A 17,444-nucleotide genomic window follows, 5' to 3' on the forward strand; every position below is an offset into this window, starting at 1 on the left:
CTCTATTTCAGAGAATGTGTTGTTAATTCTTTGATTGATGGCATTGTATAGTTTCTCTAATAGCTGCCTCTAGTTCACGGCATGTCATGGTCTCCTGGTGGATCTGTTTGTTTATCTGGCTAGCTGCTTGTTGGGACTTGTAGTCACCGTATGCTAGTCTTGTGTACTCCTCTTCTGCTGCTAGTGTACTAGCCTGGACATTGTGTATCTCCTCTTGTAGCTTCCTTATCCTCCTGCAAAAGTAACCAATATGATATTTAAGTGTGTATATTCTATTAGGGTGTTTTTAAAGTGTTGGAGAATAAGTGAATAACTAAAAGCCTGTGTTTTATGTCACCAGATTAGGTTTTCCACATGCATGAAAATTTAAAAAGAGGAATGTGCAAATCTCCATCTATTCAGCTTTGTTTTAGCTCACTTCTGACCAAATCCCAAGCCAATATAATCGTGGAAGTTCCAACCTAGCTGTGTGCATGGACATATGCAAACCAGATTCTATAGTGAAAGCTGGGACTAAACTTATACCTACTGCCTACTGGAAATTAGATAGAGCAACACCAATTGTAACTGTACCGCATGGTTACTATACAAACAAACTATACAGTTTGTGCACATTTGAAAGCACCTTATCCTGGTATCATATCCACCATTCTTTTCCAACTGATCAATGGTCCTGTAGCAAAACACAATGATAACCAGGTTTTGCGGTATTATAGTCACATCTGCTCTACCTCTGCCAGTCGGTCTCTTCCTTCCCTTTTCTGTGAGCATCCTTCAATTTCTGCAGAGTGTTTGCCATTGTCCATCCTCGTATGCCACCGCCCCACACATGCATCCAGGAAGCAAACTGATTAACATCGGTAAAACTTCTCTCTGGCAACTCAGGAAGAACAACTTCATCATCATCACTTGGCAGATTGGACAGAAGCCTGCTGGTGAAGCCATTGTTTAATAAGGAAGGTCTTGCTGGAAGTGAAGCCTGCCGCCTCTTGAAGCTTGATCTCTGTGGTAACTCCATTCCACCACCACAAAATGAGCAGGAAGTTTGGCCAGTTAATAAACCAGTCCTGCTGATATTACCAGGTAATGAGTTTCTTGCTTTATTTGTAACCATTGGCATTGCAGATGGATTTATACAAGAAGTTGTCTTGTATATCGAGCTAGATCTAGAACTCCTGTTGCTCACTCCATTCCATGGCTTGAGCTAAAATGGCACAGTAGAAAAAATACAGGTAGCTATATACATTACAAGGTTACCTTGACTGGAACAGTTAAAGACACACGATTTGCCTCAACAAACACAGCAGCTTGTGGCCTTTCACATTTGAAGTATCTCTTTCCATTGATGATACCATCACTGTCACCAACTGTAATTAACATCACTGTAAAAAACCACTTCACAGCAGTCATTATACTATATACAGTACACAGATTTGTGAAGACATTTATCATGCACACCATTAGCACTACCCAGAATGTAACTCTATACAAAGGCATGAAACTTATACTGAAGTATAACCTCTTACAACTGACATAGTGTATAGGGTGGTAGATCCTTTAGATAACTTACACAGCTTGTCAGATAATCAAGGGTGCATAGAAGACCATACAGATATTACACATCTATGAGAAGACCCACTATTTGATGAGCCAAAAGTGTAGTTATATGAGGGCTGGTGGGGCATATTTCTTAACACAATTATTGCATACCAATAATAATTACAATTCATCAGACATGGCAATGATGAGCACAGCATAGTCCTAAACATGCAGTGCTGCAAAACTGAAATAATTACACAGGTAATTTGTCTCATATACATAGTAGATAAGTCAGTGTAAGCATACCCTCATGCCATAGTCAAACTGTGAAAAAGGTGATACTGTTTTAGCAGTAACATCATTGCAGCCATTCCTTGGCCAACTACTCCTAGATTTTTGAAGGCCGCACCTCTCAACAGCTTGGCTATTATGGCATCATTTCATTTTCTATTCAGGTCTGCTTTAACTCATCTTTTCTTCCCACAAGCACAGTAGTGATTTTTAAAGAAAGTAGCTGTATTGCATTTGTATTTTTAGCAGAACAGTTTATTTTACACTCTAATACAACACACATAGAATGTCCTAGTGAACTCTATTACTCCATTGCTAGAAGGTATAAAAGCTAAGAGAGGTAGTCAATGGTTAGGCTGTAGGTGTGGAGGTTCCTGGCTTGACCCCAGGAGCTCGTCTCTATAAATTGTGACTGACTGTTCTATTAGGGTACCTTGATCAACTGTTTATTACACAAGTTCAATTTTAGCTTATAGCTTTTGCGCCTTTTAAATCACTTTTCTACATTATCTCAGATTAATTCTCAAAATGCTTTGTAAAACTGATTTATTTTGCTATCAAGTTGCCATGTAGGGTGAGACAAAAATCAGCCTTTCTATTACTGAGAGGAATCTTTTAGTATGTCCAGTGCGTCTGGGGGAAATGGGGCTGCCTAACCCTACTGTGGCTTGTGGTGGCACTTTCTGGAATTCTTTGAAATTAACGTCACCTTTGGTTGCCCTTATTAAGTCACAGGATGTGAATGCTACAGCAGACTGTTCAATCACAACTGAATTTTGTAGAGAGATACATCAATTTAATCGTACTCAGCAGGCATATGCTGCCAAACTTCTCTATTCTGAATTTTCTCCAAATTTACAGCATTGTGTAGAAATTGCTGTAGAGAAGGGCTCTTCCTCATGGCTTTCTGCTATTCCAGTTGACTCTCATGACTTTTATTTGAATAAGGGAGAGTTTAGATCTTTGTCTTAGGTATGGTTGGACCTTGCCCAGTGTACCTGGTAAGTGTCATTGTGGTAAGCCCTTCTCAGTGGACCATTCTATGATTTGGTCTACTGGTGGCTTTCCCACCATTCGTCATAATGAGGTGCATGACCTTACTGCGCAGCTTCTCAAGGAGGTATGTTCTAGTGTCTCTGTGGAATCACATTTGCATCCTTTGAGTCGAAAAACTTTTACTCATCTTAGTGCAAATGTGGAGGATTGTGTTAGGGCTGATTTAAAAGCACGGGGTTATTGGTCTTGACAACAGGATGCCTTTTTTGATGTAAGGGTGTTTTATCCGAACTCATCCAGTAATTGAGCCTCTTCCCTGTCTGCTGTCTATCGAAAGCATGAAGCAAATAAGAAGAGGGGGGGGTATGCTCAGAGAATCAGAGAGGTGGAGCATGGTATTTTCACCCCCCTAGTTTTTTGTACCTCTGGTGGGATGGTTCATAAAGCCAATAATTTTTATTAAGAGACTTGCAGAGCAGCTCAGTGTTAAATGAGAGGAACATTATTCAGCGGATATGGGCTGGTTGAGATGCCGCTTGTCATTTGCGCTGCTTCACAGTGCATTTTTATGTATTCAAGACAGCCGGTCATCTAGAGGCCATCCAATAAAAGAAGATGTCTCCCTTGCAGTAGCTGAGGGAGGCCTGCAGCTGGACTTGGTTTTTGTTCTCATCATTAATTTTAAAAAAAAGAAAAAGAAAAACACCAGCCTTTCTCTGACAGATGACAGATAATCAAATAGTAGCGGTCGCCAAAATACTGCCATTAAAAACCACCCTAGAAATATCATAATAGTCGGTGCTGGGCAATATAGATTTTTCTTATGTCATATGTCATGGAAAAAGTTATTCATGATAAGAATATATATCACGATACACAGTATATCCATAACAGTTGATAGCTTACAAGTTACACTAGTCTTAAGGTATACCTTTTGTCATCATCAAGTGTAATTGCATTGGCTCTTTGAACTACTGTTCTTACTGCCCACTGCATTGATCATTATAAACATATCTGTGTATTTACCTAGCACCTTTCAAAATGGCTGAAAGGACACTAGATTGGATGTACATGTTACCAGAATATTTAATGGTATAGCTACACTCTCAATGAGGGTGCAGTGCAAGGCTTGGCAAAACTAGAGACACTATTATACAAGCTTACATAGGACTGGGTAGGTCATGTGAGTTCTATCACGATAATAATTTCTAGCTATCATATCACGACATAAATCAACTGAATATATCATGATACAAAATAATTCATTATATTGCCCAGCACTATATCATACACAACAAAAATCACCTTTACAGAACAGTCTTAGTGCATATAACATCAGATCCAGCATTAAACCAGCAAAAGAACACTTACATAAGACCGACTTGGAATATCGAGTTTTAAAAAATCACCAAAAACTGTTAGCCTGCCTGCCAGCCTGACCACAGTTGCAAGATCAGAGACTGATCAAGCAGTGCTCAGCCACCATTTCAAGCCGCAATCACAAAATCACCTGTGGCTTGTGCCTTTTCTAGTGTCTGCCTTCTTCTGTACTTTGCCTTTCTTTTCCTCTTCAATTCTTTTTATTCATGCAAGGAAACCATACCAAGGCATTCATTTTCCATATCAATACTTTCCTTATAAGAGTGTATTTATATTTAGACTCCACAAAAATTACTGTAAGAGGGCTAGATACCTGTAGCTGCACTTGTAAAACCATCATGTGTCCCCACCCCTTCACTAAATAATGAGAGCACGTTGCCACACCCTTAACAAGGATCGTACCCCTTAATGATCTAGTTGTAGTACTCAGCTGCAGTTTTGCTGTATGGCAATGAAACCCCGTATTTTATTGCATAGCTCACTCGAGTTAAGCAGCAAGATCAAGATACACCTCTAATAAAGCAGTCACAGCCACACGTGTATAGCATAGCTATGCTAAAACGAAAAGTTAGCAGACTAGTGCAATTAATTTATAGGGTTCCTGTGATAAAAAGTATCGATATGAATGATGCTATTACATCATAGCAATGTGGGAAAACTGGAATTGAATAAACATGCCAATGTAGGGATTTTTCCATATAGCTATATGTTGTATTGTCTACCTCTTTTCTTTTATCCCTAGGACCCTTAAAATTTTAATTGTACTAGTGCATTTGTATTTTACTGCAAGTTTTGTAGAATGTGCGGAAAATTGAGTCATGTATATTTTAAGGCATTTCCATTGTAGTTTAGTGTATGACTGGCATACCTGGCAGACAATTCCACTCCTATAAATGTTCAGAGAAAGATTTAAATTAAGTTTATCTGTCTTCATGTTTGACACCCAGTGTTTGTCTCGAAACATCGATATCTTCCACACATACAGGGATACTTTGCCAGGTGAAGTTGCCAAAGTACTACAGGTTAATTCAACCACCTGAGATTGTCAATTTTATATCTGATGGAATTTTGCCAAATGTAATTTAACTGGCTATTAATTTGTCAAAGCCTTTTGTCTACAATATTATGTATGTGCCATATGTACCATGTATACTTGGCCATTGTAAGTCTGCATGGAATGAAACTATATACTTGTATCAATTTCCTTTGTAATATAGTCTACATGACATTACAGCATTTGTGAATCATAACTACAAGATATTATAAGATTATAAGGGCTTCTTTACTTGCCAACAATACCATGTACTTAATACTTACACCTGTTTGGCCTGACTGCCAGACAAGGATTTACCATTAATGACCAAACTTTAATTACGATAAGTTTGGTGAACCGGCTTGTCAAGCAATTTGGAAGTTAAAAGTTTGGTGGATTTTTCATGTTACTAACATGTCTAAATTTGGCAGTTTAGTCTATTTGCCAATTCTCCAAAAAAAATTGTTATAGGCTTTTGCTTTTAATGATAGGCAATAGTTGTCAATTTCTTTCCTGTTGGGTAGGTACACAAATAGCCACATTGTTATTACAATTGTCCTTGACTACTCCTCAGGACTCGTGTATGCCGACTGCGTGTAAGTTCATATGTGATCACCTGATCATGTACCACATGGGCATGCCATGCATTGCATATGACGGTTAGCTATATGTACTAGTAATCCAAATATATATGACTAATGGGGTATATACACCTGTATGTGTGAATCTATATATAGTATCACTTTGTGGTGTCCTTCCTTCCTGATCATGACTGTACATAGTCACAGCTACACATTCCTGATATAGTAGTATATATTTATGACTGACTCACTATAACTAGCCAATAGAGAAGAAGATGCCAGAATCTTAAGCCTCAACAATGAACTGAAATTCAATGCATTATAGGTAGCTACTGTATCAAGGATGATTACATTATAACTTGTGCACAAGGCGGTAAAGGACACAAGTGAGATTCCACTCACAACTAACATCCTACACTACATATGCATATAACCTGGATCATCCAGTTTCACGCCAACGTAAACTTGTGAGTTGATGAAGTCACTGTCCAGGTCTCCCACATATTTCACCACTCCTGGTAGGTACCCATCCACTAACACACGATCACCAACACGGAAGTCAATTTCAGGACCAAATTCTGGCATAGCAGTGAGAGACTTTGTCTCCTCTGCAATCATTCTGCAACTGGAGCACCTCTCCTCCAATGATGAAACATTCACCTGAATAAAATCAGAACTATAGCTAACAGGAAATTAGTTACAGTAAATTTAAAATTGAGCAACAGATGTTTTGTCATCTTGACCCAATGACAAAAAAAGAAAAGGATCAACACCTACATAGGTGAAAGCAATTAAACTACTCTAACTGGGACTACAAAATATGGAAAGTATGAAGCTACTTTGAAGTTACACTACCATGGTGGCTAGAAGGATTGAGTCCAAAGTATGCTCTCGGTTTCACAACCTCTCTTCCAAACAAAATAGCTTGTATATATAGCTAACCCATATAGCCATGATCAACTCAGTATCTACTCATTCACATAGTATAAAGCCACATAGAATATATAGTGAGCCTGTTCAACTCTACAGTTCGATACTATAGTTTTTTTTTATTTGATCAGCTGGGCTAGGAAGCCATATTTCTGCTTTAATAAATTCCCTCACAAAAGAACAACTGTTACGTATAGCCACAGCTAGTTAAATACATACGTCAGACAAGCAGTTTGGCTGCTTCATGGGTGGTCCCCTTCGCGCCATCAACCCCAAGACGCCTACCCTTGGTAACCTAGCAAATACCTTCACCATCACGTGATGATAAAAATTGACAGGTTTCTTCTCATTAACTGCGGCGATTAATAGGTGCGGTGTGTGTGGTGGGTGTTTAAACAAGACGCAATGGATTAGCGACTCTTCGCTTATACTTTACATATGGACAGGTTAGATTTTTTTATCTTGTATAAATTTTTGTTTGTGTATGTCGTAATTGCTATATATTTTCCATTTAAGGATCACCGTAATTTTCTAAAGTAACACAAGTAGTTTAATGACATTTAACGACTATTTAATGAATATTTAAAGTAATGGAAGCAGAGGGAAGGTCTTACTCTAATCTCACGCCCACTATGTCGGTTATTCCAAATAACGCGCATCAAACTGTTGCGGCATCGCCGGTAGCAAGCACGCCAAAGGCTCCAGTAGAAATAATTGATGCGGACAGCCCGGAAAAGCCCGCAAGTAGTGCCCAGACTCCAATCAAGAGCGCATCATCAGCTTCAAGCTCTTATGCAATATCTGATATACAGATGGTTGATGTACAGTATGGTTCAGTTGCTAACAGACCAGTCAGTGAAGAGGCAATAGTTGCTCCACCTTGGCCGGCTAATAGTACTACTACAATGACTAAAAGTACAGCACAGGTATCGTATAGTAGTGGGTTTCCATCTGGTAAAACTCACACAGTCGTCGTGGACATTACAAAAGACAATGACTCTAACATACCAGCACTAATGTCAACAGGAGACTTTGGACCGAACCTAGATAATTATTTTGACATAAGTGCTCCTGGCTCAGTGAATCTTAAAAGACTTTTCAAAGCTCTCCAAGAGCATGCTGGTAAGAAGTCACAAGAAGTTGGTGAAAAGGTATCTCAAATAATCAACAACTTAGTGGTAAGATTATATACAATAATACCCTCTTGTGTTTCCACCCCTATATGCTATCAATCATGTTTTCATATATTATTTAGAGTGGTAGGATTACCTTAGATGATTTTAAGAAGGAGATGGCACAAACAACTGACTATCCCATCAAGGACTGCCTTATTCCACTTATCAAGGTACTGTTAAGTGTGAATTTGTTGTGAATGACCATTAGACTTAATTGTGTAAGTCAATAATAAAAAGTTAAGGGGACTCACAACAAAGTACAATACATTTGTATATGGTATCCTTTATTTTGTTGTTGTGTGTGGGGTGCATGCGTGCAGGGATAAAACTGAAATTTGCAATTTCACACTTAAAAGTTTAGTATTTATACTTTGTGTTGTAGGATAACTTGGCTGAACTCAAACAAGAATTTATGCAGGCTCAAACAGTTCCTGCTTCCCCAGTTAGCACCACCCCTTCCAATCCACGTACTCCAATAGCCTCATTGTTGGGCCAGCAGAGCAGCAAAAGCCAACAACCAGTACAATCTATGCAATCACTGCCATCTAGTCAGCCTGTGAAACCTGCACAACCGATGCCGTCAAGTCAACCTGTTCAGCCTTCTCAGCCGATGTCATCAAGTCAACCTATGCCGCCCAGCCAAAAAATGGTGTCCAGCCAACCAGTGCAGCCCAGCCAGCAACTTCCATCAAGCCAGCCAATGGCATCCAGTTTATCAGCCCCACCCCCTTATACACAGGGGACAGGACAGATCATGCAGCAGAACAATAACACTCTTCTGAGAAGAAAGAGACCACGTAACCTGCAAGATCTGTAAGCTTGTCACCACTTCTACATGACACTCATTGTATTCCTATAGTAACTCCCTCGGTGAAACAGTCTCTCCGGACATTACTGTGGTATCCTGGCAGGACTCTGCAAAGGTGACAAGATTTATACCTTTAATATAACTGTGTTAAGTGTTCCTATTGGTGATCATTGTAGAGACCAAAGTTATCAACTCCAAGCTTGACCAGTGGTGAGTGTTGTACACATGATGTTAATGTTTTGACTAGAGAATCGAAAACAAAAATAGAACTAGGTCACCTCAACAGTGCCAATTGTTTAATAGTTGCTTTTGTCTAAAGGGGAAAAGCCCAGAGACGTACCATTTGTCCTTGTGCTGGATATTGTACTTGATATTGAGGTACTGAAAGCACCGCATACAGCTTAAGGCAGTTTACATGTGTATAGTGGAAAGGCCAAACTGAGAGAGATGATCTGTGCATAGCCTAGGTGTCTTGTGTATAAAGTGATAAGACTCTAATAATATTATATTAGACTGACTGGCTATTAATCCTTACCAAATTGTGTTAAGAATGCATTAAGAATAATCAAATTCAACAAGTCTAACATGGGATGATGCAAAACAGTATAATATGCTATCTACAAGTTTCTGTGTTAAGTGTCATATTTTGAATTTTAAGGATCCCAGGATTTGAAGGACTGTAAAACTCCTAAAATGCTTTTAATTTTTTTCAGTAGCTCTACCATTGTTTAATGAGCCCTTCAACTCATAATCACTCCAGTTGGCCTTATGTAAGGACATCTATTGCACCATGAAAATTTTCTTCATAGGTTGGTTTGATCACACCATTAAATTAAGCATATATAGAATAGTTTTAAAGCGTGACTATCAAATTTAGTGTTGAAGAAATGTTACACTGGGGCTAATGTGAAATACTTAATGTGCTACATGTGTTTGTACATGTTTTTTTGCTCTTGATTATTGTAAAAGATTAGTGGACATTGTTGATGATACTGAGGTACTTTGTTGCTAGGATTTGATGAGGAATTTGTGTCCATAGCTTATTCATCAATGAGTAATTTATTGTTCTCCTTTTGTGAAGTTCAAAAGTACTAATAACAGGAACCTTTAGTTATCACTTGTGTTATATTTAGCCATTAAATGTTACCTTATAAGTGCGTGTATGGTTTAATTGCGAAGTATCCCATAAAGAACACTATTACCAATTGAAGGGAAAAAAAACATCTATTTTTAGTCATGATACAATTTACCCATATTGAATCTAATTTAGTAACAATGTAACACACTTGATTTGCATACAGTAGAGACACCAGCTGCAACACAACCACAGCCTCAACATCATTCCCAGACTCCTGTGTCTCTACCATCAGCAACTCCAACTCCCACCACCTCACAGCAACAACAACAAGATGGCAAGCCAGCACTGTCACACGCTGAGGAGTGGAAACACGTTGATCAGGTAATAAAACAAGTAAAACAGGTTTGTTTATAACCTAGTTATGCAAGGGGCTGGCCCATGATGTCACATTTTATCCCCTCATTTTGCAATCCTTCCTTTTCACCCAGTAGTTGCAACATCATGATTGCACAGTGATTGCTCAATGTCCATTGAGTAGTCAGTGTAGCTGTCACAGCTGTTGTTATTGTAATGTGAGTTCCTCCTTGTGGGTTTGACCACAATATTATGTCACCACTTAGCAACACATCAATGTGTTGTGAAGTAGTAGCTGTTTGAAGTTTCTTTCTGTGATGTATAACAAACAGTAAACAGAGATAACACAATTTTGTAAGTTAGGTTCCATGTTCTTGGACTTGTGTATATAAATTGACAAACCCTGATATCAGCATTTAGTGGGTCCAATGGGCTATGAGCAGGCAAGTACGTATTGTGCTTGGGTATATATATATACTAGCCTGAAGGGAACTCTAGTTATACATGGCTATAAAAAACAACATTTATGTGTTATAGTTGTAAGGTATTTTAGACGGAATAATGAACCTTAACTGCAACTGTTTCATTGCATCATATTCTGTTTTACACTACACATCAAATGGTTCGCTGACTAGCTATATTTAAGGTAATGTTTTGTATGTGTGAAGCACTAGATTTTAATCAGGAGTATTCTATTGAGTAATTATTTTAATTGAAAATTGATGCAACAATGAAATTATTGTTAATGTCACATTGTAAAATGAGATTGCAACATGGATTGAGTTTTCTGTACATTGTGTAATTATTAATTCAGATTACACATCTAGTCCTTATTGATATAATTCTTAGATGATGTGGTGTATTATCGGAATGGTTGAGAAGACGAGACAAGCGATTAATGTTATACGCGGCAAACATCAAGCTGAAGTGGAGGCACTAAAAGCTGCCAAGAAATCGTCAGATGCTGCAGCCACAGCTGCTGCAGATGCTGCAAGTATCGCTGCTGCTAATAACAGTAACAATAAATCAATTGAGGTGAGCTCTAAGACAATTGTATATTGATATGTAGCGTAGAAGGCCTTTCTTCATTTATGTCTGTGGCAATATTTTGTGGTTACAAAATCTTATCAATCCATACTATATTTGCTGCTATAAAACAATTCTTAGTAGTTTGATATTTCTCTTAGCAGTTTTAGAGTACTCTGTAGTTTTGAATGCCATCATACATATTTTCCAATATCCGATAATACCACTAAATATGAAAAACTAGAAATACAATATAATGTAACAATTAAGGGTGGTTGTCTACATCTACAGATATTTTAACTCTACTCTCAATTGGTACTTTTTAGTTTGTGTTTGTTTATTTAGTAGTCAGTAGATAATTCTGCTTTAAAAAATGGAAATACGTAGCAACTCATTTTTGGTTGCACTGAAGACACTTTTGGGCTTGTTTATAACCAATATTTCCAAGGTGTCATGGAGGTATGGTTTCTGGTCAATATTTTTTGTGAGATTGTGTAAACACAGTACTACCGTACTGTATTCAAATTTATTGTACTGTCCATCACATCAATAGTTCGTATTGTTAGTTCATAGTACAGAGTATGCAAACATGTACTTTACCATTTTTATTTTTTGCTTATAGCAGTCGGCACTGGATACCAGCAAGGCAGTAGAGATTGCTATAGCAGCGGTGAAGCATCAAGCTGAGATAGACAAGCAACGGATCATGGCCCAAGCGGACCTGAAGTGTAAAGAGGAGATACAACGAGCTAGGAGAGAAATGGAGAATAGGATGTTAAAGGCCCAGCAAGCTACTGTCGACCATCAACAAGTGTCTGTATGTTTGTATGTCCATGTGTTTATGTCTGTAACCTTGTCATTTTTTGGAGAAGAGAGTATGTTATTTACTCAAATGAAGGGAATGGCTACTTTGTTTTCCAGCCTAAGGGAAGTGTTATATTGGCATGATAGAGTAATGGCTGCCGTTTTAAATAAATGTCTCCTGAAAAAATATACTTGTGACCAAGAACAAATTTATAAGCTGGGTTGCCTAGTGAAAAATTGCTGCAATGATATAAATGCCTTCTACATATTTCAAGACAAAATCAAATAAAAAAACTAATATGCACTAAGTATAGCTTCTTTTATTAGCATCTTTTCACCTTTACAACAGCATCACCAAGAGTCTGTTGAGATGGTGACGACTCCCATAGTACAGAGGACAAACATCACCAATGAAGGTAGTAGCAGTAGTACAATGGTGGCAACACCAGTCCCAGCACCGGCACCAACACCCCCAGGAAACATGGTGGCCGGCATTGAGAAGCAGCAGATTGTAGAAGAAGCTGAGAGAAGGTGTCGAGGAGAACTGGAGCATATGCGACGAGAAATCGAGACACTAAAGGACTCTCTTTCAGAACAAGTTGATTCAGAAGATGTGAGTTACGTTTGTTTGTGCTCTTTTGGCTGGGTGTTTAGACAAAGAGTTTTCAAGTCCTACAAAGTATATTCCTGACTTTTGTGATTGCAACAAGTTTTATATGCCTATTCTCCTTACTACTATAACTCTAAAACTAGTTTGTGTTTTTTTCTCTTTTCACGAAAAGGTCACTTTTCTTACAATTTCATGATGTACTTACTGCTCAATGCAAAATTTGTACTTAATATAATGGGTGGTGGTTTTAGGAATAAATTTTTATTTCAACACTTGCAGTATACAGATACACCTACACGTGTGGACGGAGCAAGGGCTACTGACTGTCGCGAACCGGTTAGCTAGTAGTTGTAATGGTTATAATTATGACGATAAAGTCTTGTCTATAGCCATCTGTCATCACATACCTATTTAATCTATCCTTGCAGACCTTTGATCCGTTCATACACTAAGCCATTACAGTTACAAGTACACAAAAAATTAGACAAGATACAACACTTTTTATTGTTTTACTGTGATTTAATATTGTGCACTACTCCAGCTTGTTTCAGTACTTTTTATCGATGTGCTATGGTCCCTACTCTAGTTAAAATTCCAAATTTTTTGTGTACTTGTTTGTTAACTTTTTTTTTTTTGTAAAATAAAATTATTATGACTGGTGAAACGCGCATACCACATCAAAAGAAAGAAATGGTGTTGTGCATCCCAGCTATTAAATATCATCTGAAAAGTGAAGTACCCATTGCACTTCGTTGTCAGCTATGTTCAACCCGTTACACAGCATTACGAATCAAAAACTGTTCAAAAAGCACCTCTGCAATCAAAGTAGCCACTATGAAAAATACCGATTACGAAGGGAAGCCATCATGTGCTACCACCAAATCGACACCTTTTGCTGTCAGCCAAGATGAATGGGACATAAAGGAGGACACTGGTTAATGCATTGTACGTACTGTGGTATGCCAAAAGGCACCTCTCGGGCCGAAGCGATGTCAGACAGTGAAAAAATCAAGCCCGTAGCCTTGGCCATTATTGAGTTACTCTTGTCTGAAGGCATCAGGCAGTCAGTAGAAAATTCCGTTTAATAATTAAAAAAAAAAAAAAAAGACGTAGCAACTTGTTGAAAGTGTTTTGGGTCGATCTGAAAGCTTGTTTGGGCTTAGTTTTACCTATCCAATACTGCCTCCTCATCGTCGTCAGGGAAAAGTTAGGCTGACTTTTGGATGATTTTTTTGTAGGCCATGCCTACACCTTTGTGTTCCCTACTATATCGTACTGTATAATTATAGTTGTATATAGTAACCTTTTCCATACTGATGTCATACTAATTTCTCTTCGGGGGACTCTTATATTTTCAAGTGCTGTTCTTCCTGGATTATGCAAACGACCGATCTTCATTTATCACCCATAGGACCCAATGCTTTATTAACGTGTTAGAGTCCTCCCAAACAGAGATCACCATTTTTAAATTGTGACATCAGTATGGAAAATACTATGCTTGCCTTGAGGCATTGTGTTTACAAGTGAGATGCAAGTCTCACTGAGGTGTTATAACCATTAATATTGTTTACAACATAGCATGGTCACATACTTTGGTATACTACTTGGAACTGTAGCTTAGCTTTTTATGCATCTGTTTTGTAGACATGCTGGAATTGTGGTCGTGTGGCTAGAGACAAGTGCAGTGGCTGCGGCAAGGCGTGCTACTGTGGCAGATTTTGTCAACATAAGCATTGGAGTACCCATCAGTTAAAGTGCCTGCAATATCGAGGTGAGTTGAGGAGTGTGTGTTTGTTTGCACGTATGCATTTATTTGCGCATGTGTGTGTGTGTGCACACATGCATGTGTGTCATGCATGCACGTGTTTAGGTATGGTGTACTATATCAGTTTCATTTGTCTACTTCTTTCAGCCAAAGTTACTAAATAGTGTCAATGTGTGGTAATAACATAGATCTTATGATGATTTGTTTGAGTGTCTGTGATTTAGTCTTTGAAGTGTACTCATAAAAGGCTTGCTTTCTATGTTATGCTTGATCTTGTTATCAACAGTAGTGTGGCCAGCCTTTTATGGATGCTAAAAAAACTTCAGCAATGACGTCAACAACTTGAGTTTCAGGGCTGAGGCTGTCAGGACTCTTGTCCTTATGTCATTATGTCTTTGCTATGTATGAAGTTGCGCCAAGTGTAGTATGTCTGTTGTGTGATGACTTTAACTGTAGGAGTAATACTCTTCTGTTGTTTGCTAGACCAGTTGACTTGCCTGTAATAAACATCCAATTAGTTGCTAGGTGGCATACAAGATGAAGGAGGGACCATATTGTTGCATCTGACAGTGTGTCTGTGTGGAACAGATGTTGTTGTGATGGGTGAATCCCTGTTGGGTTGTGTAATGCTGTTATATATATTTTTATATTATTGTGCACTCACACACACACACACACGCACACACACGCACGCACGCACGCACATACATAGTCTTATACTGCTGCCATTACTGGTCTCATAGCTTCCAAACAAAGAGAACAAGAGAGAAGTCACTTATGGACTACCAATCCACCACAGCTAAGGAACAGCATGAGAAATATGGAACATTGTACAGCACTGTGTTTGTTTCTGTTTTATGAGTTATTCGCATGGATTACGTACAACAGACGTGCGCATGCCACACTACTCGCACAGACGGGCAGACACACACCACGCTCACACACACACACACACACACACACACACACACACACACACACACACACACACACACACACACACACACACACACACACACACACACACACACACACACACACACACACACACACACAACTATACTATATGTATACAATGTTACATACATGTGAAGGTCCCATAGAATATAGTATAATTCCCAGTTCTAAATTGTAATATCAAACTCTTACTCATCAAACCCATTGTCATGTTTTACGTTTTCACTGCTGAGTGTGTAGAAGGCTTTGTCTGATTTGTTCAAGTTATATATTAGTATACACTATTTAGCAGTACTGGCTATTAAGATAGCATTGAGTTGCATCTCAGTGGCTTGGTTTACCTGTCTATAAGTGCCGTCCCAGTAGGGTCCTGTGAGAAGGTTGTTGAGTGGAGAAATTGTACAAGGCATATATTTGTTAAAAGGGGTCTTCCACACCTATCCAATTGTACAAACTTGAGATGTTTCAAAGTAGCATTTAAATCTGAAATTTTCCCTATCTGTTGGTCTATGTTGCTGCTCAATCCGGAGTGAACATCAAGTCAATAGGTCATTTAAATCTAAAGTTCTAATCGTCAAAGTTGATGTGTGTGGAAGACCCCTTTTTGCAAATCCAGTCACGTGTATACAACATTATAGTACATATCTTGTAACCAGTTCCCCAAGTAATAGACCATAAAACTTTTTGCAGAAAATCTTGTTAGCTATGCTGACTTCAGTAGTAGGAGGGTTTATTATGGAATTGTTTGCTATGATTGTCATTAGAGTCTTAATGTATGTAACATATCATACTGTATATCAAGTTACTTCTTGGCGTCATTCAGTCACTCTTGTATGGGTTGTCAGCAATAGCCAATATTCCCATGAAGATTGAGCTACATGGCAGCCTGTGATTGGCTAGTTTTACTCCAGTTATTAGTGGTATTCCCACAATGTAAACACTTTATGGTTTCTGTGTAATACAATTAGACAGTTTGGCTACAGACTAATTTCAAAGCCATATTTGTGTGTATGCTTATAATAATGAATACCAGATGTCATGATTGTGGCTATGTTGAGGGTGGTTACACCTTGGCCTTAAAAATTGTAGTGTGTGTGTGTGAGAGAGAAGAGAAATGATGTGTCTACTATGAGAGTATTCATCTAGTATAGTCAAACATCAAACTATCCACTGTTTTATTAAAATGTTCTTTTTAATTTCTATAGCCAAGTCTGCAGGAAGCAATAATGTGAGTTACACTGTACCTGCTGTTCCTGCTCATCAGAATTCAAGTCGCTCCATGGTGCCTGTGGCCACCCCTACTGCAGTGCACCCGATTACAAGCCACTCACCAGGATTAAACTACTCTAACTCAAACAATGACGTTATTATAATCCCCAGTCTACAACCAGCTCATGTTACTTATGTTAATAAAGCACCACTGACTACAAGTTACAACCCTGTAAGACCACACCATGATTTAAGCCACATGGCACCAAACTCGAACCACATGCAAATGCAAAAGGACATAGTGATTGTTCACCAGCAACAAGCAGCCAATCAGATTCAATCTCCTGTAGTTACTATGATTCCATTGGACAATTCAAAAATGAAAGTAGCCAATCCAATGGCTCCTGATATGGTCGCCATTTCATCTCCAACTCATCACTCTCGGCTCTATAATTCGGAACCGTCTAGTTCCAGCTAACGAAATAATTTTATTTACACACACTCACAAAACGTTTAATAATGATATTATTATTATTAGGTACACTTTTATTATGTCCCACCCCTTATTTTTTGATAAATTATTTCAGTGTTGTAAATATTTGTTGTATTGGTTTTATGTTGTTTCAGCATTTTTATTGGTTTTGTTTTACTAACAATGTTAAATACAAACAGCAGTGTTGGCCATTGGTGCCATTTGTAATAGTAAAATGAATGGAAAAACATGGCTAAGCCTTCTGGTTGTTTTTTTTTTTTTTTTTTGATAAGGAATTACATGCAATGGTTCTAAAATGCTGTTGGCTTTGAAAACACCCTTGTTTTACCAGAACTTTCCATAACAGTAGTCAAATATGTACATGTGCTATACAATGTCAGTGCAGCACTTATAATACAAGCCTGGTGAGTTAGTT

The 17,444-nt window shown here is 38.3% G+C and overlaps 2 protein-coding genes across 7 annotated transcripts; one reads left to right on the forward strand and one right to left on the reverse strand.

The window, feature by feature from the left end:
- Positions 1 to 19: 19 nt before the first annotated feature.
- Positions 20 to 7,099, reverse strand: LOC136263239 (uncharacterized). 3 transcript variants are annotated; one of them, XM_066057745.1, is made up of 6 exons: positions 6,970 to 7,099; positions 6,255 to 6,480; positions 1,258 to 1,367; positions 732 to 1,204; positions 626 to 673; positions 20 to 233 (listed from the first exon to the last, which is right to left on the reverse strand). In XM_066057745.1, the coding sequence occupies exons 1-6, from the start codon at positions 7,063 to 7,065 to the stop codon at positions 23 to 25; spliced, it is 1,164 nt and encodes a 387-aa protein (XP_065913817.1). In that variant the 5' UTR covers positions 7,066 to 7,099; the 3' UTR covers positions 20 to 22. The 3 variants fall into 3 exon arrangements, with proteins under 3 accessions (XP_065913817.1, XP_065913818.1, XP_065913819.1); XM_066057746.1 differs by lacking the exon at positions 6,970 to 7,099 and adding an exon at positions 6,763 to 6,904; XM_066057747.1 differs by lacking the exon at positions 6,970 to 7,099 and adding an exon at positions 6,676 to 6,894.
- On the forward strand, positions 7,036 to 17,207 carry LOC136263234 (protein CBFA2T1-like). 4 transcript variants are annotated; one of them, XM_066057734.1, is made up of 14 exons: positions 7,036 to 7,196; positions 7,267 to 7,928; positions 8,006 to 8,095; positions 8,308 to 8,738; positions 8,785 to 8,848; positions 8,910 to 8,943; positions 10,035 to 10,192; positions 11,015 to 11,200; positions 11,817 to 12,008; positions 12,345 to 12,608; positions 12,885 to 12,941; positions 14,250 to 14,376; positions 15,114 to 15,200; positions 16,533 to 17,207. In XM_066057734.1, exons 2-14 carry the CDS (start codon positions 7,341 to 7,343, stop codon positions 17,012 to 17,014), a joined length of 2,760 nt encoding a protein of 919 aa, XP_065913806.1. In that variant the 5' UTR covers positions 7,036 to 7,196; positions 7,267 to 7,340; the 3' UTR covers positions 17,015 to 17,207. The 4 variants fall into 4 exon arrangements, with proteins under 4 accessions (XP_065913806.1, XP_065913807.1, XP_065913805.1 ...); XM_066057735.1 differs by having other exon boundaries at positions 10,038 to 10,192; positions 11,814 to 12,008; XM_066057733.1 differs by having other exon boundaries at positions 7,037 to 7,196; positions 11,814 to 12,008.
- The last annotated feature ends 237 nt before the right edge of the window (positions 17,208 to 17,444 follow it).

This window comes from Dysidea avara, chromosome 8 (assembly GCF_963678975.1).
Source record: "Dysidea avara chromosome 8, odDysAvar1.4, whole genome shotgun sequence".
Classification (NCBI taxonomy): Eukaryota; Metazoa; Porifera; class Demospongiae; order Dictyoceratida; family Dysideidae; genus Dysidea; species Dysidea avara.

Excerpts from the sequence above, each read along its gene's own strand:
- LOC136263234 (XM_066057733.1), top strand. The coding sequence starts at position 7,341 with ATGGAAGCAGAGGGAAGGTCTTACTCTAATCTCACGCCCACTATGTCG. Across the intron at positions 11,201-11,813 it reads GTAACAATAAATCAATTGAG|CAGTCGGCACTGGATACCAG; the intron begins GTGAGCTCTAAG and ends TTTTGCTTATAG. Across the intron at positions 12,942-14,249 it reads CTACTGACTGTCGCGAACCG|ACATGCTGGAATTGTGGTCG; the intron begins GTTAGCTAGTAG and ends TCTGTTTTGTAG.
- LOC136263239 (XM_066057745.1), bottom strand. The coding sequence starts at position 7,065 with ATGGTGAAGGTATTTGCTAGGTTACCAAGGGTAGGCGTCTTGGGGTTG. Across the intron at positions 1,368-6,254 it reads CGTGAAACTGGATGATCCAG|TTGGTGACAGTGATGGTATC; the intron begins GTTATATGCATA and ends TGTTAATTACAG. Across the intron at positions 1,205-1,257 it reads CTTTAACTGTTCCAGTCAAG|CTCAAGCCATGGAATGGAGT; the intron begins GTAACCTTGTAA and ends GTGCCATTTTAG.